At 37.7% G+C, this 27872-nt stretch overlaps 2 protein-coding genes across 2 annotated transcripts in view; one reads left to right on the forward strand and one right to left on the reverse strand.

The window, feature by feature from the left end:
- Ent3 (equilibrative nucleoside transporter 3) overlaps positions 1–19105 on the forward strand; it is a 117879-nt gene extending 98774 nt beyond the window's left edge. The window contains exons 7-9 of the mRNA XM_083136792.1: positions 467–654; positions 10927–11167; positions 16894–19105. Of these exons, the coding sequence (XP_082992918.1) occupies positions 467–654; positions 10927–11167; positions 16894–17252 (788 nt within the window). The 3' untranslated portion in view covers positions 17253–19105. The remainder of the gene's footprint in view (positions 1–466; positions 655–10926; positions 11168–16893) is intronic.
- Positions 19106–26965: 7860 nt separating this feature from the next.
- LOC145999187 (uncharacterized) lies at positions 26966–27616 on the reverse strand. The gene has a single exon (XM_083136117.1). It carries the CDS (start codon positions 27614–27616, stop codon positions 26966–26968), a length of 651 nt encoding a protein of 216 aa, XP_082992243.1.
- Between the last annotated feature and the right edge of the window lie 256 nt (positions 27617–27872).

The raw sequence follows: 27872 nt of genomic DNA on the forward strand, positions 1-27872 counted from the left end.
AAGAACTAGGTAACATAAATTAAAGAAGAGGGAGGATTGAAAAGAGAGAGAGAATGAAATTGGGAAAAAAAGAATGAGTGACAGGAGAAAGCACAGAGGAAAGAGGATATACGCGATTGATATATTGAAGTAGGAACTAAGGAGAATATAAAGAAAATGTAGGAGTAATAGAGAAAGATAGAAAGAGAGAGTGGAGGATGAAAATAGGAAGAAAGCGAAAGGAAGAGACGAGGAAATAGGAAGTTTATTTTTAAATTTTAAAAAATTAAAAGTTTTGTACAAAGCCAATCACCTCCTATTTTTTAAATAATATATTTAAATTTTAAATGCATGCTATATACGATTATTAAATTTATTAAAATAGAAAATATATTTGTACTTCTAGCGTGGACCATATTTCATCAATATTTGTTCCAGAGCGTGGTGAACCAGAATGATTGTCATTCACTTGTTTCTCGTTTTTCAGGAGGCCTGATGGCCAGATGGGAGGTGGCCAAGACAGTGTGGCCGTACATGCTGTCCATTGGCCTTGCATACTTCGTCACTCTGTGTCTCTACCCGGGGATCGAGTCTGAAATCGTGAGCTGCAAATTCAGGTCATGGATGCCGGTTATTCTCATGGCCATCTTCAACGCTTCCGACCTTGTTGGGAAGGTAGGCATGTTACTTGTGACATCTTTGTATGATATAGAGTTGACGAGCTGTATCTTTGCGGGTGGCCTTGGCTACTCCGCGCAGTGTGAGAGAGAGATACGTTTATGTAGTTGCCACCTACTCGCCCTTTGGTTGGTCGACAGCAAGGACAGAACGCAAGGATAATGACGCGCTGCCGGTAGCTCCTCCCCCTTGCTACTGCGCAGCCAGGCTTGGGCAGAGTTCACCCGCAAAGATACAGCTCGTCAACTCTAGTTAGTGTATTGATCACGGGCGCCAGAAAGAGGGATAAATGGGGGAGTCACCAGATTCCCCTGGATATTTGAAACCAGTGGCGCAACCACAGGGGGGCAGGGGGGAATTGCCCCCTACCTTGGACTGAAATGAGTTCTAAGGGGGGCAAACATTGACGGCCAAGTATACCTGCAGGGGGCAATTACCGCCCACAACTTCAAATTTTATGCAAATAAAAATACTTTTCGTAAAACTATCTTGCTCGCTTCGCTCGCAGTCCCTCCTTTTCTTAATCTTATCAAGTTCAGAACCGTAGCTAGGTAGCAGAGGCAGTCGGCCCTGGGCGCCGAACGATCTAAATGAAAATAAGTTGTAAGATTGATTGATTGATTTCTTTTTTTAAGTCCACTTTACGCACAAAAAGGCTAATCGCGACCGGACCTACAGTTTAAAGTGAGATCCGAACCACTGTACCATGTGCCTCCACCGGGTATCGAACCCAGGATCCCTTGATCACAAGGCGACGATGTTACCACTACGCCATGGAGGAGGCACAAAAGTTGTAAAAGAGATAATGCATTGCATCCCGTGAAATTATTTGCGCCCTATTAAATCTATAATGATTACAGCCTGCAAAGAATTGGATCCAAAAATTTTCTTGCTTGCTTCGCTCGCAATTTCTCATTCTTCTCTGTAATGCATTGTAAATTTCCAGACAGATAAATAACACTTGTCTTCATTGATTTTGTTTTACGAGAAAATGCATGAACAATTGTTTTGACGAAAGAGAACGTGCACATTTGAGAGACAATTTATGTCATTTTTGCTGTTGGTTTATTGTGAGATGGATCCATTGGATGTGTAATGTATTTAAATAATATATGTTGTATATAATATGTATTAAAGCAACTTTGAATACCTACACAATTTAGTGTCCACGTCGCTCCATGTTGCATATATGTGAAACATATATCGTGCATGAAAGTTATACATGTTAATGTAAAAAAGAATTATATTTGGAATGCACTTATCAAGCATTTTCTGTCACTCAAAAATAGTTTGTGTGCTTGTTTTCCATTATTAATGTGAAATTGAACGTGTTGAAAAAATAATTCAAATCGTTTGTTCGAACACAAATGCTTTAGCATCAACTTCTACCCCCTTTTTGCATAATTTACGAGGGTAATAACGTCTCTGATACTACTACTACTACTAATAATAATAATGTTGGTCCCGGGTTCGAATCCCGGCGTGGGCATGGATGTTTGTGCGTGTCCATTCATAAATTTCATCATATCACTCATCCCCATCTTTGCAAATTAGCCAAAACTGGCACAAGAAGCGAAGTAAAAAAAGGAAATCAATAATAATAATAATAATAATAATAATAATGTTATAAACATCATCATTATTATTATTATTACTATTATTATTATTATTATTATTATTATTGGTACGTTTATCCTGGTACTTGCCCCCCCAGACAAAAATTCGTGGTTGCGCCTCTGTTTGAAACATTCCTTATTGCATCATCTTACGGCATCCAAGTGCAACAATGTTCTTGCTAGCTTCTGTCGACACTAGGAGGTGCTGTTTAAACGAGGCAATCAACGAGAATAACATATCCACAAGCAGCGAGAAGAAGGACTAAGTCGTCGAATTAGAATCCTACTGCGCAGTGGCGGCGAATGGGAGGGAAGAGGGGCATTGGCCCGCCACTTTTGCCCCCGCACTATGCTAAACCTATCTACAAAGGAAAATATACTGTGTTTGCCCCCCATTTTTGGCACCTTCCCCCCGGTTTTGGAACCCAATCGCCGCCACTGCTACTGCGATATTTCTCCAGCTACAGGTCTGCTCGATTACATTGCTACCTCAGGGTGGCTGATCACCAGGAATTCCTTGAATTATGTGTGCATTATAGGCTCCGAGAATTCTTTGTGTTTTCTGCGTTAATGTTTCTCCTTAGAAGTGAAAAATTGTAACTTTTATTAATACAAAATCTCATTGAATTTATACATATTTATAAATGCCCTGAAGCAAGTTTTTCACAGTTTATAGTCTATTTTTATCAAGAAAAATAAATCTGCGTGGAAAATAAAACAGCATTCTCTCAGTCCGTTAACTTTGTTAGTGTCCTTTGCAGAACAATCTGTCTGACGGACGGAAGATTATTGCAAGATAAGATATCTTGAAGTTGATGAGGTAAATTTTAGTTTGAAATTATTATACGATTGAAATTATTGTACAGACATTTATTTTTACATTAGTGTATCCCGTTACATTTGTGACTTGTTTTTGTAGATGTATTTCGGTTCTGAGTATGTGTAATTGCAAATGTAAACTCCGTCCCGTAAATTAAATATTTTAAATATATACACCGTTTAATTGAATTGAATTCGAATTTTTGGATACATTGGAATCACACAGACCCTTCATATTGTTAATAGGTATATTTTATTGTGTGTTTGCTCGTGGGTGGTGAGAAGCGGTAATCAGAGGCGCAACCACGAATTTTTGTCTAGGGGGGACAAGTATCAATAAAAACGTACCAATAATAATAATACTTACTTACTTAGTCGATCCTCTTCTACCGTCAGGTGTAGAGGTTTTGCAAAGAGCTCTCCATCCTTCTCGGTCTCTGGCTAACATTTTTGCCCTGTTGGTATCCAATCCTCTTCTCCTCAAAACTTCTTCCATCCAGCCGTCCCAGGTCTGCCTTGGTCTTCCCTTTGGTCTCTTTCCATCTACTTTAGCTTGCCATATCTTTTTAGGTATCCTTTCTTCACTCATTCTGTGAACATGACCAATCCACCTCAACTGCGACGCTTCTATTTGTTGTTGTAAAGGTTGGGTCTTAAGGCTCATTCGAATTGTCTGATTCCTTACTCTATCTCGTTTTGTTTTTCCTTCTATTCTTCTTAGGTATCTCATTTCAGTTGCTTGAAGTTTGCTAGAATAATTAGTTGTTAGTGGCCATGATTCACACCCGTAAATTAGTGTAGGTGTTTTGTAAACTGTCAACTTTGTTTTCTTCGTAATTTCCTTTTTATTTATGAAGTTTCTATTTAGAGCATGATATAATCTTCCTGCTGCAGCAATTCTATTATTTACTTCTTCATCTATTTTCCCACTGCTGCTTATTATAGACCCTAAATACTTGAACTTTGTTACTTGTTCCAAGCTCTCGCCTTCTATCTTAATGGTATGAGTTCTATGTTCTCTACTTATTATCATTGTTTTTGTTTTACTGGTGTTAATTCTCATATTTACCTTTTGTAGTTCTCTGTTCCATATACCTAAATTATATTGTAAGTCCTTTTCAGTTTTAGCAAATAAAACGAGATCGTCTGCAAAAGCTAGGGGGGACAAGTATCAATAAAAACGTACCAATACTACTACTACTACTACTAATAATATTATGTTATAATAATAATAATGTAATTATTGTTATTATGTATATATTTTTCAAAACGTTCAATGTCACATACATAATGGAAAACGATCACCCACACTGTATTTTTGAAAGACAGAAAATACATGATAAATGCATTCCGAATATAATTATTATTATTATTTTTACAAATAACATGTTTAGTGCGTTCGTTTTGGCCGTGATAGTGCGTGAACAACTTTGAACAACCCTTATAACACAGGTTAATACTCGGTATGCAATATAAATATAATTGTCTAAACCAGGGGTCCCCAAATGTTTTCGTTTCGCAGCATCCTTGGTGTTTCAATATTTTTCCGCGGTGCCCAAGTCAGAATGTTGGCTTGCAACACTTGCAACGCCCGATTAGTGTGGTTAGGTTGCTTGCCTTAAGGTGAGGGGGGATAATTTCCCCTAGGTCTTTCTCGCTGTGGTAGTTGCCGATCACTGTTGCCAACTTCGTTCTTTTGGAGCCAGATCTGGCACTTTCGTACACTCGTTTGACTGTGAACTGTGGCACCCGCCCATAAAGACCAACCTTTGCCATGAGTGTACATTTTGCACGTGTCGTGATATTCATATATAGACTATGTCACCCACACCCTCCTTCCTTACCAGGTATTTTTATATATAGCGTTGTGGCTAAAGTGAAGATGGCAATATTATTATCCGGGAATCCTTTATTTTAAATTTCATATGAACATCATTGGATTATTGAGATCGGTGAGGCCGCCAAATCTAGGCGGTGAAAACAAAGAATAAATTGCCATCATTTTAAAGCTAACGGTAATAGCAGCGTCCCCACCCCTCTGACACCTAAAATTACCCTAGGAGGCACTTTATGCAGCCTTTGTTAATCTAGCTCCTTGAAAGTCATCTTTAGCTCTGTTAATGGTGAAATGTAGCTCTTTTATGCACATCAGGTTTGGCAACACTGCCAGGATGGCCGTATGAGGCAAGGAGAAATGCATTAGGTTTATGGGACCATTATTTTATTCGTTCTCTCGGGAATATCAAACATCCAATGACGTAGAAAAGTACATGGACGGAAGAAGGACACGTTGAACTATGTCATAGTAGTAGGAAAAGTCGAAACTCCCATTTGATTAGCCGTAACTTGAAGTTGAAGTTGATTTCCCATAAGGAATACATGGGATTCTGTAAATACTTATTAATCATATTTTTCGAACATCGTGTCTAGCTTACTAATCAACTTGAGAAACAGTTTCCACTTGAAACATGGAGAGAAATTCATACTCTCTTGCATACTAAACCCTTTTTTAAATAGCAGTGCCCAATCCGACGATATTGAAATAAATGCACAATTGGTGCGTAATTGTCTCTCCTCGCCTTAAGTTAAAAAATAAACACATATTTCAAATTCAGAAACGGTAAAAAGCACTAAATGAGCACATATTTGGGGACAGATGTGGGACAGGTGAGCCTGATATTCACTGCAAATCTTCCCAAATCTTGATATCAAAGATAACACAGCCACCCTAATTTCCTGTTCCACGCTGATTTTTACACGATACTTGATCTTCATCATAGCAACAGCCAAAAATCCTGCTTCGCACAAGTATGACGTCGCAAACGGAATTAACGAAGAGCTTAACGGTTTTCCATCGGATATTCATATTTTACTGATATCCAACTGAGTACTTGCACGGTACCAAAGTTGGTCTTCACGTATTATCACAAGACAGCTCAATAAGATTTTCGTCTTTTGCTGAAGTAAATTCAGATGGAGCTCTGGCCGTGAATGGGTCTTGAATCCATGAAAACTTGTCAATATTAGCTTCTTCAAAGTATTTCTCAAACTACAGTAAACCCTCGTTAACACGAATCCCAAGGGACCGAGAAATCAAGAGTTCGTGTTAAAAGAATTCGTGCTAACCGGGGATTTTCAGTTTTGTTTGCAGATCTATGCCTGTCTGCTTCCTCTTGGCCATGATCCCGTCTTAATGCTTGCAACTTGATGTTACTTGTACTGGCTATGTTTTAAAGAATAGAAAAACGCATCTGAACACACAACTGAATTTGTTGGTTAAATATGTATAAGCTCATTGTTGACGCGATGATTGCGATTGTCGAGCAATTGCATCCAAGTTTTAATCTTGATGTTACTCGTACTGGCTATGTTTTATAGAATAGAAAAACACATTTGAACACATTGTTGATCTGAATCTGTTTGTTACAATACTGTATAATTTGATTGTTGACAAGATGATAGAGATTGTCGAGCGATTTCTTACATACCTAGCACAGGAACGACAGAGGAGCAACAGAGAAAAAATATGAAAAACTTTGAAAGTTCGTGTTAAATGAGATCTAATGACACAACAGACTGAAAAGCAATTCGTAATTCGTGGTAACCGAAATTCGCATTAGCCGATAAAACTTTCTATAAGATATAATACATCCCTGCCGGGACCAACATTTAGTTCATGTTAACCGAGTGTTCGTCTTAAGCGGGTTTGTGTTAACTAGGGTTTACTGTAGTTGATAAGCTGTGACAAATTCTTTTCAATAACAGATTTTATGTTGCTAGAGAATAACTAGATGCCGAGAAAGTTCCATGTGTAGAACAAACTCTCGCTATCCGGGCGGCCGCATGACAAAACAACTAACTCTTTCTATACTGCAGTGACTTCACTACAAGAATCCAGTATTGAAAAGGCTCCGTTAAAATCCTTGATCCGAACGCCATCTACGGTAGTATTCATATCGAAAAGCTAAAGACTGATTTCTACAGTGTTAAGTGTCTTTCAAATCATGAAATAAACAGATCCATGCAACGGTTCGATTCTAAAACCATGTGTGGACTAACAAGTAAGTGTCATTTCAGTGAAAATATTGGATCATTTCTCGGCGCTCCTGCAAGCTAGCTACGGCCCCCAAGGGCGCCGCGGCGCACACTTTGGAAACCACTGGTCTGCAAGCTAAAGATATGTGCGTAAATAAGGGAGACGTTACGAGACGAAAATGCCGGCATCTGCGTCATGTCACGTGCTATCTCGGCCCACAGCCAAAACAAATGCACTGCATAACTTTCATGTACAAAATATGTTTTACACATATGCAGACATGCTAACACTAAATTGTGTACGTATTCAAAGTTTATTTAATACATATACATACAACATATATTATTTAAATACATTACATAATCAATTCATCCACCTCATAATAAACCAACAGCAAGAATTGCTTAACTCGTTTCTCCTTTTCGTCCAAAAAATTGGGCCTCCTCGATGGCGCAGTGGTAGCGTCGTTGCCTTGTAATCAAGGGGTCCTGGTTCGATACCCCGTGGAGGCTCAAGTGGTTCGGATCCCACTTTAAACTGTAGGTGCAGTCCCGATTAGCCTTACTGTGCATAAAGTGAACTTAAAACAACATATCAATCAATATCAATCAATCCTCCAAAAAAACGTTCATGCATTTAAGACAAAATCATTTAAGAGCAGTCTTTGTTTTCCCTCTGGTAATTTACAATGCATTGCAGAAAACAACTATAAATTGCGAGTGAAGCGAGCAAGAAAATTTAAATTGATTTTTTTTCCAAATGAAAAAAATATTGATTTAATGGGGCGCAAATAATTTCACTGGCCGCCAAGGTATTCTCTTTTACAACTTTTTCTATTTAGACCCATGGCCGACTCTCCCCGACCCAAACTACGGCTCTGAACTTGATAAAACTAAGAAAAGCGGATATTGCGAGCGATGCGAGCAAGAAAATTTCACGAAATGTTTTTTATTTGCATAAAATTTGAAATTGAGGTGTGCAATTGTCCCTCTGTGTCCCCTTACAGGTGCCCTTGGCCGTCAATGTTTGCCCCTTGTCCCCCTAGAATTGCTTTCCGCCCAAGGTTGTGGGGGATGCCCTCTGCCCTCCCTGTGGTTGCGCCACTTGCGGTAACATATAAGGTTGAAATGGAGAAAGCATCTGTTTGTACCCTTCAATTTTCGGAAAGTCGGCTTTGAAAACCGATAATTATACTTGAATTTTGTCGTGGTCTTAGAGTGGCCACCCTGGGACCCTGCCTGTACAGGCTAACGAAGTAACTACATCAGCAACTATGTTATTCCCTTTATTCACTTTAAGCAATTAAGTGGAAAATAGGATATGGCAATACAGTACTTTCCTTACTGTTCGATACAAACATATAAATGTCGGTCAAAAAGTGAAATTTGTAGGAAGAAGCATTGGTCCTTTGAAAATATCACTCAATGTATGATCCATGTGCTTCACTGCACTGCAGCCATCTTTGCTGCCATGACACGAATGCACGTTCGTAAAACTCATTAGGTTGGTTTTCACACCACTTTTTCACACACGCAATGAGCTCGTTGTCATCTCCAAACTGTTTCCCACGCAGATGAGAATTCAGTTGTCCAAATAGATAGAAATCCGATGGCGCGAGGTCAGGACTGTATGGGGGTTGTGGCACCACTGTCCATCCCATTTGGCGACTCTTCTGAACTGTCATGAGTGCAGCGTGCGGTCGTGCGTTATCATGATGCAACTTGATGTCCGTTGCGCGTAACTTTGGCCTCTTTGTTCGAACAATAACATTCATTGTTAATGGTCGTTCCACTTTCGAGAAAGTCTATGCAAATCACCCTCCTGTCATTCCAAAAGAATGTCGCCATTAATTTGTTGTGTGACCTGGCAAGTCGAGGCTTCTTTCGCCGCGGAGATCCGGAATACCTCCATTCCATAGACTGCCTTTTGCTCTCCGGATCGTAATGAAACAGCCAGGTTTCATCACACGCGATGATGCCATGAAAGCATTGTAGACAATCCCCGGAGAAACTTTGCAGAAGATCATCACACGTGGTGTAAAGACCAACCTAAATAGTTTTACGAACGTGCATTCGTGTCATGGAAACAAAGATGGCTGCAGTGTAGTGAAGCACATGGATCATACATTGAGTGACATTTTCAAAAGACCAATGTTTCTACCTACAAAATTTCATTTCCTTAGTCCTCACCATTCCCGAACTAAAGTGGATTGTGTGTTACTTTTTGACCGACTTTTTCATGTCTCCTGTGCGACAATAACTTTGCACTAATCAACCTCGATTATTAACCTTTATAAAATACAGAGTACGGAAATATTAATTACACTCCTGCATTATTAAGCATATATACTATCCAAATATTTTACACTACACCAATGATATTAGACCGACATTACAACCATCTCGCCCCAACTGTCATTATCCTCTAACTTTCAGATCATCGTTGTGCACTTTTCAAAATACATATTTCTCCTTTCCGATGTACCGGGATCCGATATTGAGGCAAGTTCATAACAAAAAGATCCACATGTGTTGAATCTAAGCATCAATTACATCACATTGAGCATTTTTGACGTAACACTCGTTACATACATAGGTAAGTCCGTAAGTAGGTCACACGCATTTATTAAAAAAATACTAAGTGAGAAACTGACTTTAAAAATGTTCTGATTTTTTAACATAATCTCCACCACACTTATCCCATCGCTTTATCAGCCCCCGAAACCTGTCACACAATAGTATTTAGGCTCAGTCTCGCCTCACGTTCAACATTTTCACCATGCCGCCACCGTGACAGACACATTTCAGAAATTCAAATGATGCTGCAGGCTAAACATTGAGAACACCTTATTGCAGTTGCTCGCCGGTCAGCTCGAATTATCTCCGCTATCACATCCACATCAGTTTGTGACCTATTTACTGACTGCCCTCGTACTTCTCTATTTTAAACAACATAATTAACATACCGGGTGGCCAGAATTAAAGTTACCCAACTCAGAGCCCTCTGTAGAATGTTTGAGGCATCGTAGAACTCTGAAATTTAGTGAATCCACTATGCAGACCATGGGGAAGAGGATGGCGATAAAAAGAAAAATAGTTCAATTTTCCGCCACCAGGTTGAAATGTGGCGCTGTACTTCCATGATGGGCTGTAATAATGACGTAAACTGCTCCAATTGGTTATGGATTTGCCTTTTCCTTGCAATATTGCAATAAACGGATCACCATGCCATTAAGAAAGAACGTGCATTGCTGGTGAAGTTGTTTTATCAGAACGGTAGTAATAGTGCGGCTGCACTGCGAAGTTATCTTCATGCGAAAGGACTTCGAAAGGAGCCCATGACGACGCATGGTTTAAGAGAGATGATGAAGAAATTTGAAGAGACTGGATATCTGGATGTTGCAACAGGTAGGAGCCGCCGGCCGATTGCAGAAGAAGTTGTCACCGAAGTGGCTGTTGCAGTGGCGGATAGAGCCTCTTGTTTCTGATTTAAAGATTTGTACACCTAACTTATGTTTTTCAATATTCATTATTACAGCGCCACATTTCAACCTGGTGGCGGAAAATTGAACTATTTTTTTATCGCCATCCTCTTCCCCATGGTCTGCATAGTGGATTCACCAAATTTCAGAGTTCTATGATGCCTCAAACAGGCTACAGAGGGCTCTGAGTTGGGTAACTTTAATTCTGGCCACCCGGTATATAAGTTTTTTTTTCTTAGAAGAGGAACGTGACTGAACTGTTCATTTACTCAATGTTGCTTAACTTGGAGCGTAACACTTATTATTATTATTTTCAGGTATTGGCGTCTGTTCCTTACGAGTGGTCACGGTTGCAACTTGTTGTGTTTGCAATTGCAAGATCTATTCTTGTACCTCTGCTGCTGTTGTGTGCTACGCCGAGACAAAGCCCCTTCATACCCGGCGAAGGCTACGCCATGCTGTTCTCACTTCTATTGGGAGTCACCAATGGCATTGTGGGAAGCGTACCAATGATCCAAGCACCGAGCAGGGTCCCTGAAGAACATAGAGAACTTACAGGTATGTGAATTATCTTTTAGCATTTGTTCGTATCCTCTATAAAAACGCTGCCAGAGGAAACTACTTTCGGATTAAAAATTATAGATACTGGAGTTTGGACTCCAATTAAGAATTAATTAGTAGACCTACATAAAAACGAGTTACATCAAAATTTAGCTTATTCAATTCTGCGTTAATCTATGCTATCCTTTGTTTTTTTTGAGTATGTCTTCTGTTTTTTATCATCGTGAGAACAAAAAAAAAGTGCCGCATTTTTCGGGTTTTGCAAGCGGTCGCTCTCTTTGAACTTCTATAAATCAAAAACGGGTGATCCGATCGTAATGAAATTTTAGTATGCTGCAGACAGAAGGGTTTTAAACACAATTCTTAATTTTCAGATTTTTAAAATTTGTCAAAAAACCGTTATATTAATTTTTGTGAAACAACTTTTACTTGGTTTTTATTGGTCTTGATTTAAAGCTCTTTGCATCTGTTGTTAAAATCCATTATCATTGTCAGTTCGCAATCCGAAATACAGATTTGTATTCAGCGGAGTGAAGCCGTACACTGAACGTGGTAACACGGCACAAAGCGATGTCCGTTGAACCGTGAAAAATTCGGGCTGCCCCAGGAGATAATTTTTAATTGGAGTCCAATCAAACACGATTGATGAAATTAAAGAGGAAGTCAAAATGGGTATCAAAACATATTATGCTGATGACTAGTAACTCAGTATCCGAAAGTTCAAAACTTCAAAAGTTGGAAGTATTTGGAAAGCAAATTTTAAAGAGAATATCTAGGGTGATCTGCAAAATTTCGAAAAATACAATTTTACTGCTGACGGTTTTTATGTTTATTATTTTAATAGCAAAACATTGTATGCATGATATAAAAATTGGATCATCGCTGTTTAGAATCATTACAGATACCTATCATAAAACTGTGCTTATAATATTTTTTTAAATTGATTCAGTTTGACTTAAATAAACACAACCGAAAATCACGGTTTGTGACTTTCCCCGAACAACTAAGGCTCTGTGCGAAAGGTACAAAGTGCAGACTTGAAGTATGGTCTTGGCGCAAATGACGTCACATAGTACAGTTCGAAAGCGCCAAGAACAGAAGGACGCAAGTACACAGCGTGCAGTACAGATGGTTGGTGACTAGGTCACGTGGTCTCCACACTCATTGTTCATTTGTTTAAATTCGCGGAGGTAGAAAGCGAGCAGCACGTTATTGGCCAGCAAGTTGCTTGTTATAGTTCTTCTAATGTGTGGAAATGTATGTGTACGAGCATTTGAAAATGCTATGTGATTACTATTGTGAAAAACAAGTGTTTAAATGGCAAGGAAAACAACGAGTACTCAGTTTTATCTCCTGATCGTATTTGGCGCTGCAGTCGAAGTGCAATTCGAAAGACAACACTTTCAGTCCACGACTTGAAGACCGCACTCCAAGACCATACGCGGAGGATGCTCGCTTCAAGTACGGTCTTGCACCTTTCGGATACGGCCTTAGATAAGCGGACACACCAAAGAAGTAGATGCTACCTGGAGAACTCGAAGCCGTGAAAAGTTAAATAAGATAATAAAAACAAAAAAATATTATAAAATCTAGCAAATCTAGAAGAATTTGAGTCTTGGTTCTAACTCCACTTTATGTTAGGCTAATCTGAATTGGACTCATGTTTTAAAGTTGGATGCGAACAGTGGCGTGCCCAGGATTTTTGAAAGGGAGGGGTTATGTATGGTTTTTTAAGTAGTCAGCCCTCATTTTGTCATCTTTTATGCTTTTGACGTTATATTTTTGGAATACTTGGCCAAAGGCGGGGAGGGGGGATTATAACTCCATCACCCCCCTTGGGCACGCCACTGGATGCGAACCATTACGTGCCTCGACAGAGCGAATCCGGCACCCCTTGATTATAAGACGACGAAATTATCACTACGCCATCGAGGTGGTTTGGGCATTTGCATAGAATGACAGATCGAAAATTAATCAAGAGAATTGAGACCAATACTACTAAGATAATTACGCAGAGCAAAGAATAGATGGGAATATGACGTTAAAAATGAACCTGAATAAATGTTAAATGAAAGTGGATTGAGTGTATCCAGTGTAGAAAAATATTGGGAAAAATACTTAGGAAGGTCAATGCTATCAGTGTAAGAAGTTGCAGTCATTTGAGAAGAAGACGAAGATAAACACATGCACATATACGGTTGACAAAAGTGCTTTTGGAAAGCGAAAGATGCAATAATTTCACATGTAATCCCCTAATACTCTTAAGGGATTAAGATTTATGTTTACCATCGTTATTGTCTTCCAATATGACATACACTTTCAAATAAAATTTGAGCTTTCTCTTTTCTTCGTTAAGCCCGCGTTAGTCGAAAGCATTTGCCTAAATATTTTACTGCATGACGAAAATTCTACCGTGTAAAGTGAAAATTTTCATGGCATTTCAGATGCCATGGCATATTTTATGGCATTTGTCAAGGATAGGCTCGGTCTGTATCATTTTTCGTAGCGTAACCAATCAGAGGCGAGCTCTAGGTCACGATGTAATGGCAGCCGCGTGAGATGTAAACGATGTTTCACTTCGAATTCTAAAACCAAGATAACTATTCAACCAAGAGGAGTAAGGTTTCCTATTAAATGGTTTTAGGTACTAATCAATGGCGTTGCTTAAATACATGCTTTATATCGTTTACTGTACACGCATGGAAGAATATTTTAGTTGTTTCAATTGTAAACAACGTGAACTCACTATAGCTGGTGTAACTCGACGTGCCTTTCGTGCTGTATATATTACACATCATTGTAATCGCAAAAGCTTACCGAAATTTTACATGAAATGCTTCCGTGTAAAGTACTATCTGCTATAAGAGTTTTGGAAGCATTTACGTAGCATTTATGCTAGCAAAAATGTTAAAAGAAATGCTTCGTCTAAAGCAGGCCTCACAAAGAGGTGGGGTGTTAATGGGGTGAACTTTTTAGAAGAAATCCAGACGTCAACCTCTCTTCGATGTAGTACACAACTGACTGTATTTTGCAAGCTAACGAGGCTTTGGTCCATCCTTCTTCAAAAGTGGCAGTAAAGCAAGTAAAATGAACTAAATCCATCAGACTATATACAAGGGTCGGCCATTCGTGATTAAAATTACTACCTGAGCGCTAGTGTCGCTTCCAATATGGCCGCTCTATGTAGGATAGATCTTTGTTTACATTCAGTGATAGTACGTAATAGCAGCGTGTTGTCATGGCTGGTAGGTATGGAAGAAACGTTTAAATTACGCGATGCGATGTGTATTCCAGAAACTATACAGAAGGTGAATCTGTGCTGAGAACGAAGCATTTAATGATGATAGGCAAAACAGAAAACGCAGACGAAACTAATGTATACGCACTGGTTCTTCAAAGCAATGCTGTTTCATCTGCTCCTTGGTTGTAACTGGGGCTCTCAGAAATGATTTGAAAATAAAGCAATTCACCTGTATTTGCAAAGCTTGGGCAGGAGAAAAATGTAAACAGTTCTTCCCGTAAAAGAGGCAGGCTGTCTTAATAATAACACAGGATAATAATAATAGAATTCATAATTTCATTAAGGCTATCTTCACTGAAAAATGACTTACTGAATGAAACGGCAACATTAGCATCTCTATTTTCTTTTTCTGGTTACCTTTATGATTACAGACATTAATTAATTCTCAAACTATTTTCACCTTTACACTTAATCGACTTGCACTTGTTCCAAAATGTTTGTTTTCGAAAAAAAAAAGTGTTTTATTCATAAAGAACAATTTGAAACTTTTACTTTCAAGTAATAGAATCATCTTTCGAAAATAAATTGATCAGACTCGTACATTCTTCGTAATTTCCTTGCCGCATTTCAATACTATCCCCGCATGCCAATCTTCTTTCAATCAGTTCTGTTTTCCCTGATTTATTTACAAATTGCATTTTGTTGATTCCTCGGGGTGGAAACACATGTAAACTTTTCACTTGTCCTGACCCACAATACGATTTAGAGCATAAAACTGAAGAGTAGACGTTACTCTTTCGAACATTTCCCATGCTTTGAACGACTTCAAAACAGCATAGTATCCTACATTTAGTAGTTCCGAAAAATCCCATTAGATGTCATAACGGATAATTTAAAAGCGAATACAGTATATACAAGTTCTAGTGACTTTATACACTCATAAGCTTGACATGCATAAATAGAATAGTGAATTGTTTTTCCTCAGTGATTTAGTTATGTATTAACGACATTATCTTTCTGTGTATGACTAAAGATGGTAGTTTCACAAGTTGAAACTGGCCAGTCTACCATTCGGGTGGTATCTCGATTGAGGACAGAACAGAAATCAAAGAAACGACACCTCAAGTAGTAACAGGAGGAAGCAACAGAGATGTACTGTAACTCTAAAAGACGGTAGGGTTATCTTTGCCAGAAGAAGCAGAAGAGTTACTATTTCCTAAAAACCTAATGATACTCTATCTTCTATGCCCTGAAGGGAGAATAAGCTCAGGACAATTTCTCTCTCTCTCAATGTTTCTCCATCACTCTTTATTTGCTCCCTCCCTTTCTTCTTGTTCCCCTCTCTCACCTCTCCCTCTTTCTCTCCTTCTTTCTCTGTTCATCTCTCTCTCTCCTTATCTTTCTACCTGTCTTTCTTCCCTGTTTTCTTCTCTCCCCTTCTTTCTCTTCCTCGTCGTTTCCTATATCTTTCTGTTTCTCGCTTTTCTTCCCCCTCTTCCTTTCTTTCACTCTCACCTCTCCCTGAATGTGGGAGAGAAAGAATGAGAGGATGGGAGGGAGATAGAATTGAAGGGGAGAGATGGAATGGGGGAGTGAGAATTGGAGAAGAGGTCTCTCTCTTTCATTCATTCTTTCTTTCCGACTCCTCTCGGTCTCATCTACGTAGAACTGGTAACTTGGTTTCTTCGACCAGAAGAAACAGTACGTACAAACTATTGCTCCCAACTTTGGTTGGAACTTATACTTAGGTTTCTTTGGTCAGAAAGGACAGAACAAATCATTAGTCATTCCTGGCTAGTTAAAGACATTTGTTTGGAACTAATACTCAAGTTTCTAGACCACAAGAGTCAGCTGTGTTACTCCTTCCTAGCTGGCAAAGGTCTCTTCTTTCTTGTTGACTGGAACAAGTACTGTGGATCCTGGCTAATGATTCTCTAATGATACTCTGGTTCCTTTGGATATAGGTGGCAGAACAGCTGTTAGGTATCCCAAATGTTCTAGTTCGGGAGACATCATACTTGATTTTAGAAGCCAAAATCAAGTTTATGAAGCAGGAACTATAATTAGCAATGGGTAAAATCGCTAGTGTTTGAGGATTATTAAGACACGAATAGGGTTTAAAATTACAATTGGAATACGATCTCACAAAAACTTCTAAGCATCCCTATTGTCTGCACAAAAATAGACTAAATCCAAGCTCACCTCCAAGACGGTCTGGTTATCACAGCACGCTAAAACGCTAAGGGTCCCAGGTTCAAATCCCACCCTGGGCATGGGTGTTCTTTGTGAGTGTTCCTTCATCATTTTTTTCATATTATCATTCATATAATCTTCACGATTAGTAAAAAGTGGCAGAAAAGCGACGCTAAGTAATAAAAATAAGAAATAGACTAAATTCAATGTGAGGATAGATCTTTCTTGCAATAGTAATTTTGATAAACAATTAAGAAATTGAAAATTATCATGCTTTATATATTTACAGGCAACATCATGACTTTGTCCTACAACATAGGCCTTACAACAGGCTCTCTCGTGGCTTATCTCCTGGACGCCATCTTGGGTCCATTGATACCAAACATCTGTTCCGTACGTGAGCTTCCACCGTCCACCGTCGCGGCGCTGTTCACAACAGACATCAACGCCACCGCAGTTGGGGAAGCGGCAACTACGCTGATCTCGCCAACCGTCCCAGCTACAACAAATCCTATCAGCATGGTCGTCTCCAGCACATTGGGGGCGCTGCTGACGCAAGCACTGGGGAGTACAAGCGTGGAACCAACAGCAGCGTCATTTAATGTTACGACTGAAATTCTACCTGTCAATATTACCGGTCCGTACTGAACTGAACCTAGTGTAGTTTTAGTAAGGCATTTTTAAAAGAATCGTGAAATCACTGGGAATATGTAATTTTTTTGGTAATTCGCAGTGACGTCACGGCTGAAGAGACTCGATATCTCCCTTAGACAAGGGGTACTTTGCAGACATCGAGAGTAAGTGATGTCATAGTTGTGGAGTAAATAATAAAAAATGTTAGCTATGACAGAAGGACCAGTGACTAGTATTTGCTGGCGGTTTTTAAAGAATGCTTTGCCATTGGTAGACCTACATAGTTTGAAGATAGACGATGAGTAATAATATATAAAAAACATTTCTAAATCTAGTTATATCTGGACATGGACTCGAAACTGGGGAAAACCAATTTGAATTGAATTTTATTTTACTCAGGGTAGGTAGAGTACGAATGCTTACTTTGTCGTTACAAGAAAACCTTAGAGTACATACTGTAAAGTTAGTTTGTATAAGGAAATGTTGGGGAAAAGTGTGCATTTATATACCTAAATGAAGATTTAAACAAAAAATCATCTGTATCACGAACGTTGCAAGCAGTGTCATTGTGATATGTCTGTTATCTGAGGGATAAACGTTAAGTTAGTTACTTATTTGCATATATACATATAATAGACATGTAAATTTATATTTCATTTTTTATTTATTGTTGAGAATCTGTTAATGCATTTTTAACATTTTAAGAATATGTTTATTCCTGGCAGAAATTTCTTTCATACACATAGCGTACACTTTAAAGTCAACAGAATTTGAGACATATTTGGTTGTGGCGGTTTATATGCTTCATTATTACTATGCACTTAATATGACTGGCTTCATTATGGTAACATAATATCTGATAAATTATTTAAAAGGTTACTGCTGTAGGTACTACATAAAGAGACGTAAAACTTTGTCTGAAATTAGATAATACTCTGATAATTTCTCATGTATATGCCTGATATTAAAGCTACTGATGGTAGAAGCTGGAAATTGTCATTTATCGTTTGGTTTCATTTTACAAGTTAGTAACGTAATTACTCTCGATATCTGCATTATATCCCTTTAAGAACATTCAAAATTCCATTAAATGTTCGCGAAGCAAGACTAGACTTCCTTGATATTAGTCTGCTGCCTTATGTCGTATTTTTTCACATCATACTTCTTTATGTTCACAATCTGTTGCTGGCTATGAAAAAAATACACAGTTTACTATCTAAAAAAATCGTTAAAATGTTGCACTACTTTTCTAAAGGCAAGCAAGGGGAGGGGAGAGAGTTACAGCTAGTATGTCTTGATTAGGAACCTTAAAATGAAAACTTAAATATTATTAGCTAATAACAGTATCATTGTGGTTAATTTAGGTAAAAGATACTTAAAAAGGTAGCGGATTTGAAGGTAGCCATATGGTCTGAACACATCTTCACAGTTGTCTGGAGTAGATATCTGTGGGTAGTTGTTCCTTCTCTATGTTAGTAATGCGACATAAACTTTCACAAAAGATAGAATAATGAACATGTGAGCAGTGGCGGCGATTGGTTTCCAAAACTGGGGGGCAAGGGCAGTTTACTTCCCCTTGGTATAAGATTTAGCATAGTGCGGGGGCAAAAGTGGCAATATGTAGGGGAGCCCCCCTAATCGGCACCACTGCATATGAGACTGATGTGATGAAATTATAACTACATACGAATATGTTGTAAAATCACTTCAGCATCTTATGAAAGAAAAACTGTAGACACGAGATTTATGATAATAGTAATGTTGAACTATCTGTCCACTCCCCTAAACTCCTCAAGAGGAACAGATATATATATACACACACACACACACACACACACACACACACACACACACACACACACACACACACACACACACACACACACACACACACACACACACACACACACACATATATATATATATATATATATATATATACGTATATTTATACACATGTATAAAATATTATTTGTTTCAGATTTTCTTCCCCCAAAACTCATTTCAGTTGACGCTACAGCCACTGCGATTGGTATAATAATAATAATGTTTTATGTGAAAAGTAGTTTTGTAAATACATATAATTACTATCACGTCATTCCTGTACCAGTAATATAGGACTAGAAGATTTGGAATTCTCATAGGCATTTCTCTCCTAGAATTTTCAGTGCTAAAAAGAACTTGTTGTAACACGGCCGTACATAAGGGTAGGGTTTAGCAGACCCTCTCCCCACATTTTGCACTAATTGTGAAATGAAATAAGAAATATCCGAAAATTGGTCAAAACATTACATTAGTTGATAAGACTTTGAAAGTTCAATAAACATCACTCACGCAAATATTAAAAAAAAAATTACAGTAACCAAATAGAAAAACAACATTTTTATTATTAATATAATTTATGTATCTGAAACTAGTAATTAATCGAAGTTGTTTGAAAATAATTTATTGGTTATAATTTAGGATTTTAAATTAATAATAAATAGTAACAATTAAATCGTGACTATTAAAGTTATATCGTCCTTGGGCTACGATAGTTGAAGCCACGCATTATTCCTGTGTATATAAATATGTGCGGGAATAATATATAATACTTTATCACTGCATAAAATTCAATTTTCTCATCATTGGAGAGCTAAGGAATTTACGTCTCAAAGTACAATGTGTTTTTGTTTTCGTACAATTTCCCACCAAAATTCGAGTTGGAAGCTCTGCATATATTACATTCACTAGGTCCAACTTTGATCTATCTGCTGTAATTTAACTAAGAGATTGCCCACGTAGATGGAAGAAACTGAATGAGAAAATATATTCACCGCTATTTCATGCAACCGACACTGAGTGCCTGTGCCTCCAGGTGTTAGCTAGAAAGCAACAGATTGTGAATATGGACGCAATTTTACAATGTAGAGTCATCCCCCCTCCTCCCCCATATCGAATAGACTGTGTTAAAGAGATGCCTTTTTGAGCTTTCCAAGGTACGTCCCTGTGAATAGATTTAGCCATTACATATCTATGCTGTAAATAATCTGTAATGTTGAATGAATATGTTGAATTATTTGTGATATACATGCATTTGTTATTATTTTTAGACAATGCTGAATCGTGTTTTTGTCTGCAGTTTTGTGAGAGAGACAACGTGCTTTTACATAATTTTGTTCCCACTTTCGGGAAATGATAATTCAAAATCTGCCATCATTGAAAGAATTATTCAAATATGCTATCATTAAACCCATTTAAATATAGTAAGAAAATGAAGTAGATAGCACTATTGGTTGAATTTATACTGGCTGAAGGTTAATGAGAATTTCAGCAGATTAGTCCCGTACTCATAACACAAGATACATTTCACATTCATTTGACATTATTTTTCTACTTTTAGCCACAAGTGATATGCGTTTGTTCTCCATACTCTATTTCTAGATATTTCCTGTTATAAAACTCATGCTGTACAGCAGATGTTGTGCATTACTTTTGATTCGGTATTTTTTAAAAACTTACATCCATTGCTCTTGTAATCATTTCAGAACATTATAAATAAACTTACTCAAAATTATATTCAAAATGTTTACCCCATTGAATATAAGTAGATTTAGAACCAATAATAATAACCTTTTAAATAATAAAGTAGGAATTGCAAAATTACAAACAACCATTTCACTTTCTTTATGGCCAAATTAAAATTAATATATGTATTTTAAATTGATTTTGCAAGCGGAATATGACTTGTTTTGCAGATGTCAGCTCCAAATTAAATAGGCTACTTGAATGCATTCAACATTATTTTTTTCTTCATTTTTTAACATTAAAATTCTGTACATTACAGCTATAGTACGTTGTCTCTCTTTATACGATTTTGTAATTTACAATTATTAACTTAAAGAAATATGAGCTATTCATGTTAATGATTTGCTCAAATTTAGTGCGGTGTTGTGGGACTGTGTTGTATGCAAATTTTAATTTAGTGTCCCCTTCGCAATATATCAACATTGAACTGCGAGACGCTAATCATGCAAATTTCATATTAAATGTGCACTACTTGTAAATATCACTGCAAAATAGGCAAACTTTGGAAAATACATTAGCGACAGATAGACTGCACAGTGACTATATTTAAGTAGAATAGTTTTCATTGTATAAGGACATTTGTAAAAGTTGTATTTGTTTACTTAATAGAATTATGTGACTGTGTATGCAACAGTGTTTTGTTTTTAAAACCATGTGCAATCTCTGTTTGTTCGTATTACCGTTAAAAAACTGTGCTGATTAAATTATTTGTAAAGGATTTTGCTGTACTGTTACATGTTTATTTATTATATCTTTTGCATTATCACTGTAAGAAAGTATGCACATATAGAACTGAGAATAAGTTTCAAAACAAATCCATTACATAGGGATTTTCATCTTTTGTGTTCTTTTTATTACTACAAATGTAAGTCACTTTGACTTTTATTTACCCTTCCAGATTCAACGGATATTGTACTGATGATACCTACTCGTTTTCTGTAAGTTGTTACCAACATTTCGATGTTTCAGATGATCCACAGATGTTCACACATGCATACGTACATGTAAGTAAAAAGAGTTATTCGTTGGAGGTCTATTTTGAGGAAATATATACATAAAAAACATAAAATGAAGAGAAATACAAGTATTCTCGCTTTCTCAAGAAAGCAACATGCTTTTGTTGTAAATCTATTGGTCTTACGACAAGGAATTAATAAAAACTACATATGAAGCAATGTGCCGACTTTTATTTACTCTTTATGTATTCTTATATGGAACTGAAATACATGTCCTGCACAGTTGTTGTTGTCTTAATTGAGGTAATATATTTGAAATGTTCAACCTTCTAGAGGTTCTCATTATGAATAGAACGAAAGTAAACACACATTAAAATGTTTGAGGTAACTTATAAATGTGGCAATATTGTCCTTTTCTTGACACATAGGCTAATTATATTTTCGTCATCGATTTTAGTTCTGCTGAATAGCAATATTAATAAAATCGAAAATTAAAAGAATATTAAAAAAAATTTTTTACAACTGTAAAGTCTTTCTCTGGAAACTAACTTAATGAAGCAAATACGTTAATTAAGTAAAGCGAATAATTACGCTTTTTTGTTTGAAAGAATGACATTTCATTGGTTATTTCTAGTCGGAGGTTTTCATGTGTAAAGTTTTTAAAATGAAAACATAGATAATGTGGTTGTGATGAAGCATTCACTAGTAGACAGTGTGCAAATTGAAGAGAAGGAAACTCTATTTTAGACAATTTTCCCAAAACTCCACGTTTGGGCTATATATTCTTTAGTTTAGAAATAATAACATTTTATTTGAGTTTTGTGAATAATTCACGAGTCAGTAGCAGTATCTAAGAACAATTCAAACAAGAAGGCATGATGTGTAATAATATTAGCTATACAATAGCTTATGCCATCATGGGAAGTACATTTGATCAAAATTGTGATTAATGCCAGAAAAGACCAGTCATAAATTTTAATTAACGAAAATACATACACAAAGAACATGTATGCAACTGTTATAATAATAATTATTATTATAACAGTTGCATTTGAACTGCACTGGTGTAGTGAATTGGTTACATCATCCAGCCCTACCTCAGAAGTTTGTTTCAACTTTTGATAAACCTGGTCAATTTATATTCCAGCTAAATGTTTTAAAATTCATTAAATTTCGAAATAGTAAATTTTGTTACACATAATATTTTCTTGTCCATTTCAGTGTTCTTGTTAAATTTTATATTAAATACTCGCGTACTGTCGACGTGGCCTTTGGCCACGTCTTGTACGCTCGCATGCGTGACCTTCGGCCACGTTGTGATCACAATCATGTTTTAGACGGTGTTGTATTGGATGATGGGGAACATGTGTACAAGTTCGCTAATTTGAAAAGTTTAGAAAGTAACTTTATGTGTGTATGGGCTCTAATAAGGTACAAATATTCAAACTATTATTGTCTATTTTCTTAATAATGACCTGATTAAGTAATAACCGTTTCAAGATAAGTAGTTGGATGATTTGCATAAACGAATTGAATAGCGACTAAATTGAAAATGCAATATTTACGTATTTTGTTATTTTCACATTTTTGAACGTAATTGGATAATAACTGTTTTCCGTCATTCCCCTCAAATTCCTACCTTGCCTCTGAAATAAAATTCTGATGCTCGTATTTTGAAATTCGAAAAGTCTAGCATAATTCCCTTACAGTAGTTTTCGTGGTGAAAATAAACTTTCTTTAAGTTCCCTAGCAACATCCGTTTCCATGGACAACAACAGGCACGGCAAGCTCTAAGGAATTGCATGTCATTATACCTCCTAAATATTTAGTTAAAACAAGCACGATGTAGATATTTACGCATTTAGTATAACAATATATACGTAATTGTATCTGGGCTGAAACTCCTTATCATGTAGATGTCACCCTTGTTTCAGGCACCTTTTCAAAACCATGAGTTCATTCATCTGTGTGCTATTGATCTGTGAGAAATATAATGTATCTCGACAATTAAGAATTGAAGGAAACAATGTGTGCAAAAGAAATGCCCGTGGCAACGGTTGCTAAGGACGTGAAAAAAGGGCATTTTCGCCCTTAAGGAAGGGCCGATTGAGCGATTTTTGAATTTTCTCGGACTTTTGGGACGATTTCATGGGGGGTCGTGATCGGGCATTTTTCGCCTCCGGGGCTTCCTTCACGGAGAACATTTATGTCAGTGAGTGGTGGGATTGGGGCTATATATATATTGGATGGATATGTGCGTGTATGTTTGTTTGACCACATTATTATTTACAAATACTGTGCGTTCATTTCGATCTTCAGCCGAGAGATCGGGAGAAGCGTGGCGGGCGGCGCTGACGGAGATGCCGACATTTGCGGCCTGTAATGCCCGCTTATTTTTATGGACATATGCATACATTCATATAAATATTGCAAAACGAGCACTAACCTGTGTTATAAGGGTACGGTTTTAATTTTAGTAGCTTAGTAGCTGTATGTGCTGATGATTTTGACACGTCCATCTCACGGCATAGAGGTTTGTTTGGAGAACGTTCTAACGCTGCACCAATTTCATCGAGTTTTGCTTCGGTTAGAATCCGTCGTATTTGCTTAGGTGTTTTAAAATTTAACGATCCAGTTTCTCGTAATTTAAGGACAAGATGTCTAACCGTATCTCTATGTGGAGGTGAAACGCCTAGGAATTTCTGTACAAATTGCCTACACACGTCTCGACACGAGTCTGTTTTCATGTAAGTGTCATACATAAGAATTCTTTGTTCTAACGTGAACCTTGCGGCTGGCATTCCAATCGTCTCACTGACACAACACACATACACACTGCAATAACACAAACAAGTAACGGCAAGTAACCAAGAATATCACTCTTGCGCACAGTACGAAATTAACACGCTCTTGGTTTACATCTGCTCGCCACTATATTCACAGCTCTGTCTTCATCTAGTCACGAAGGAACAAAAAACTCGAGCTCGGAGATTTCGGATTGCAAGGAAGCTCACGAAAACCATTGACTTTTAACGGTTTTGTCTGCAGCGTAATCTTGATACAGTGTTGCACATTCGAAACCTCCAAACGATCGACACAAAACTCTTTCAAGGATATAAACTTAAGCAGGACGTTACTGGTCAAAACTATGATTAAAATGTTTCATTATCTGTGGCTCTTAACATCGTTTCTAAAGCGTATTTTTTTGTGTATATAAGGGCAGAACTTGGATGAATTACAGATGATGAATTATACCACAGGTTAGCGCTCGTTTTGCAATATTTATATGAATGTATGCATATGTCCATAAAAATAAGCGGTCATTACAGGACGCAAATGTCGGCATCTCCGTCAGCGCCGCCCGCCACGCTTCTCCCGATCTCTCGGCTGAAGATCGAAATGGACGCACGGTATTATTGGCCCACATCTATAGTTTTACCGTCGGAAAGTCTCAACTCATTTTCATCCAAGGTGATTTCGCAATTACCAATCGGATTTTGGTTTGTTTCCAGTGTTTTCCTACGTATTTCACACAAAGAGGTTTTTACGTTATCATATTTTGGAAGAGACAAGGTTTACCCTTGGCACTGGTAATAACATCATTTGCGCATTCACCTGCAAGGAAAGAAAGAAGAACATTTGAATGTGCGCTTCACCCACGATCTTTTTCTCTCTGTGCGCAGATCACACTGTGCGCTCCTCCCACGTGCGCTTCTCCCACGACACCGTTTTACACATTTACATTTTATAATTACTACTTGTAAGACTTCTTCCACAATGTAAAAATGATTGAGTGGAAGAAAGGACATATGCCTTACCACGACACAGTCAAAAATATTTGTGTTTTGGTTATTGTGTGTACCTTTTGTGCTACTTTTGGCTAATTCCGACGAACCAGCATGACAAGGTTAATTGGGATCTACTAGAGAAAAAACTGAGTGCTTTGGGACTCCATTCAATGATCACAAGTGGATTGAAAGAGGTTGGCTGTCAAATGGTTGTTGCCACACTCACATGAAATTGACTTTTAATGGTAGTGGAATTCGATATTATTAATCCTGATATTAACCATGCCATTTCTTTTCGATATACCACTGACCTAGATTTTTCATGAAACTAAGCCTTCTTTTCCTAAAATATATATCATCAAAACACTCATAACAGTTTTTCTTTGACTTTTTGGTTTTAAATCCACGCTATGGAAAGGAACGTTAATCGGGACTGTTGAATTTCTGGGATAACAAAACATTTCAGAGGTACATAAAGAACACTTTGTGAAGGCGACTGCTAAGCTTGCAAATGTCCACCACATATAAATAAACTTTTACGCAACTGTTGGTCTTGAGTATTGATTGTCACTGTAATATCGTAACAAGTAAAAGTAATCATTTCTTGAAAGGAGTCGCGACAAATGCGGACAGCGACATATGCGGACAAGAGGAAATTCCGCGACAAAAGCGGACAATGCTTCGCTATAGGGCCGCAGGGGAAAGAGCGAAACGTCACTCAAATTTTAACATGCGACATAAGCGGACAACACCTGCATGTGCCAATGTTGCAAATATATATTTATGTTAACTCCCATCACACTTTTCCCTGGCTTTTGACAGACAAAATGATTACCATTATACTGACAAACATTTTGGCGTGTTTAAAATCAGCTTTTTGCCTCGTCATATTCAACACAAAATTGTTTCGTCAATAAAATAATGAACTATTTACAAATTCATCATAAAATGTTTCGTCACTTCAAAGTTTGTTTTTCACACATCTAGTTTTTGTGCTTTCAATCATGATCTGATGTCGCCTGTTTGCTCATACTTTGCAACAATTCTTCCAATCCTGTCATCCAGCTTAACGTACTTTTAGTGTTGCCCACGGGACGAGACGGGACAAGCTTTTAAAAATTCGAGACGAGACGAGATTGACCATGTGTCATAAAACAAACGAATATTTTCGAGACGAGACAGCATTTCCACGAGACTCCACGAGACGAGACAGGCCAAAGTCTCGTCTCGTGGGCAACACTACGTACTTTCTCTTCTTCTTCTTGCCGTCCATGGCCAATTTCATTCTCATGTACATATAATTTGTGGCCTCAGCTTCTGTCTTCAAACACTGAACGACGTTTTTTACTTTAGGTTTTGAATGAAAAAAATGGTTAATTTTGTTGTGCCAACCCTCTACAGCATTGGTAGTTCTGTGTCACCTTTCATAACATGTCCAAAGCGATATAGGTATATCTGCATTTTCTACCCATTGATCGACAAAATAGTCAAAAAATTTCGTGAGATTCTCATTACACGGAGCTGTGGAGTGAATCTCGACGAAACCTTCTTCTACGTGTTCTGGCCGTAGAAAGGCAAGGGCTGCACACATCCTAACGTGAACACTGACGTCTTGATCTTCGCGGTAGTCAGTACTGAGTCCTAGCTCCTGCACTTTCCTCCACAAGCATTTCTTCATATGGAAGTGGCAACCATTGATATCTGTGAGAGGGAACGCTTGTCGAATAGCCGATATTGCTGCTGATTCGAAGTCAATATTGATCTTCAGTGGCTTCCACTCAGGAATGACTTCCAAGATAAGACGAAACATACGGACGTAAGTTTCCTTTCTCTTGCTCTGCAAAAGGGCAAACGCCACTGGATAGACGTGTGTTTCTTTCTGCGTACTTTCGAAGTCCGCATGTATTGTATAGATCTGTTCAAATTGCTTGCTGCAGCTCTTGAACGTTCCATCCATGAAAAATACCGTCGATTGCTTCAGACTTTCTCTACCTTTCTCGCCACTGAAAATTAAAATCGTTTCATCCGAGGAGTCATCATTCAAAAGAAAGCTGCTGCCATCAGACATTCTCAAACATTCATCGTCAAGAACAACTTCGTCGCGCGTTGTCGGTTCCTTCTGGTTACCTCTAGCAGCGCACCTGTTCCTCTGCAAGGTTCTCCTAATGTGGAGAGGTGATGGAATTTCAGTAACGAAGTCGTAACCTCTATTATGCAGATCAACAATTTCTTCAGCACAGATTTGCGAGATGGGGGTGGATTCCTCCCGTGCTCTCTTCTTTGCCTGCAAATATATAATATATAATATTACAATATTATATATA

The sequence above is a fragment of the Lepisma saccharinum genome, chromosome 15 (assembly GCF_977018435.1).
Source record: "Lepisma saccharinum chromosome 15, izLepSacc3.1, whole genome shotgun sequence".
NCBI lineage: Eukaryota > Metazoa > Arthropoda > Insecta > Zygentoma > Lepismatidae > Lepisma > Lepisma saccharinum.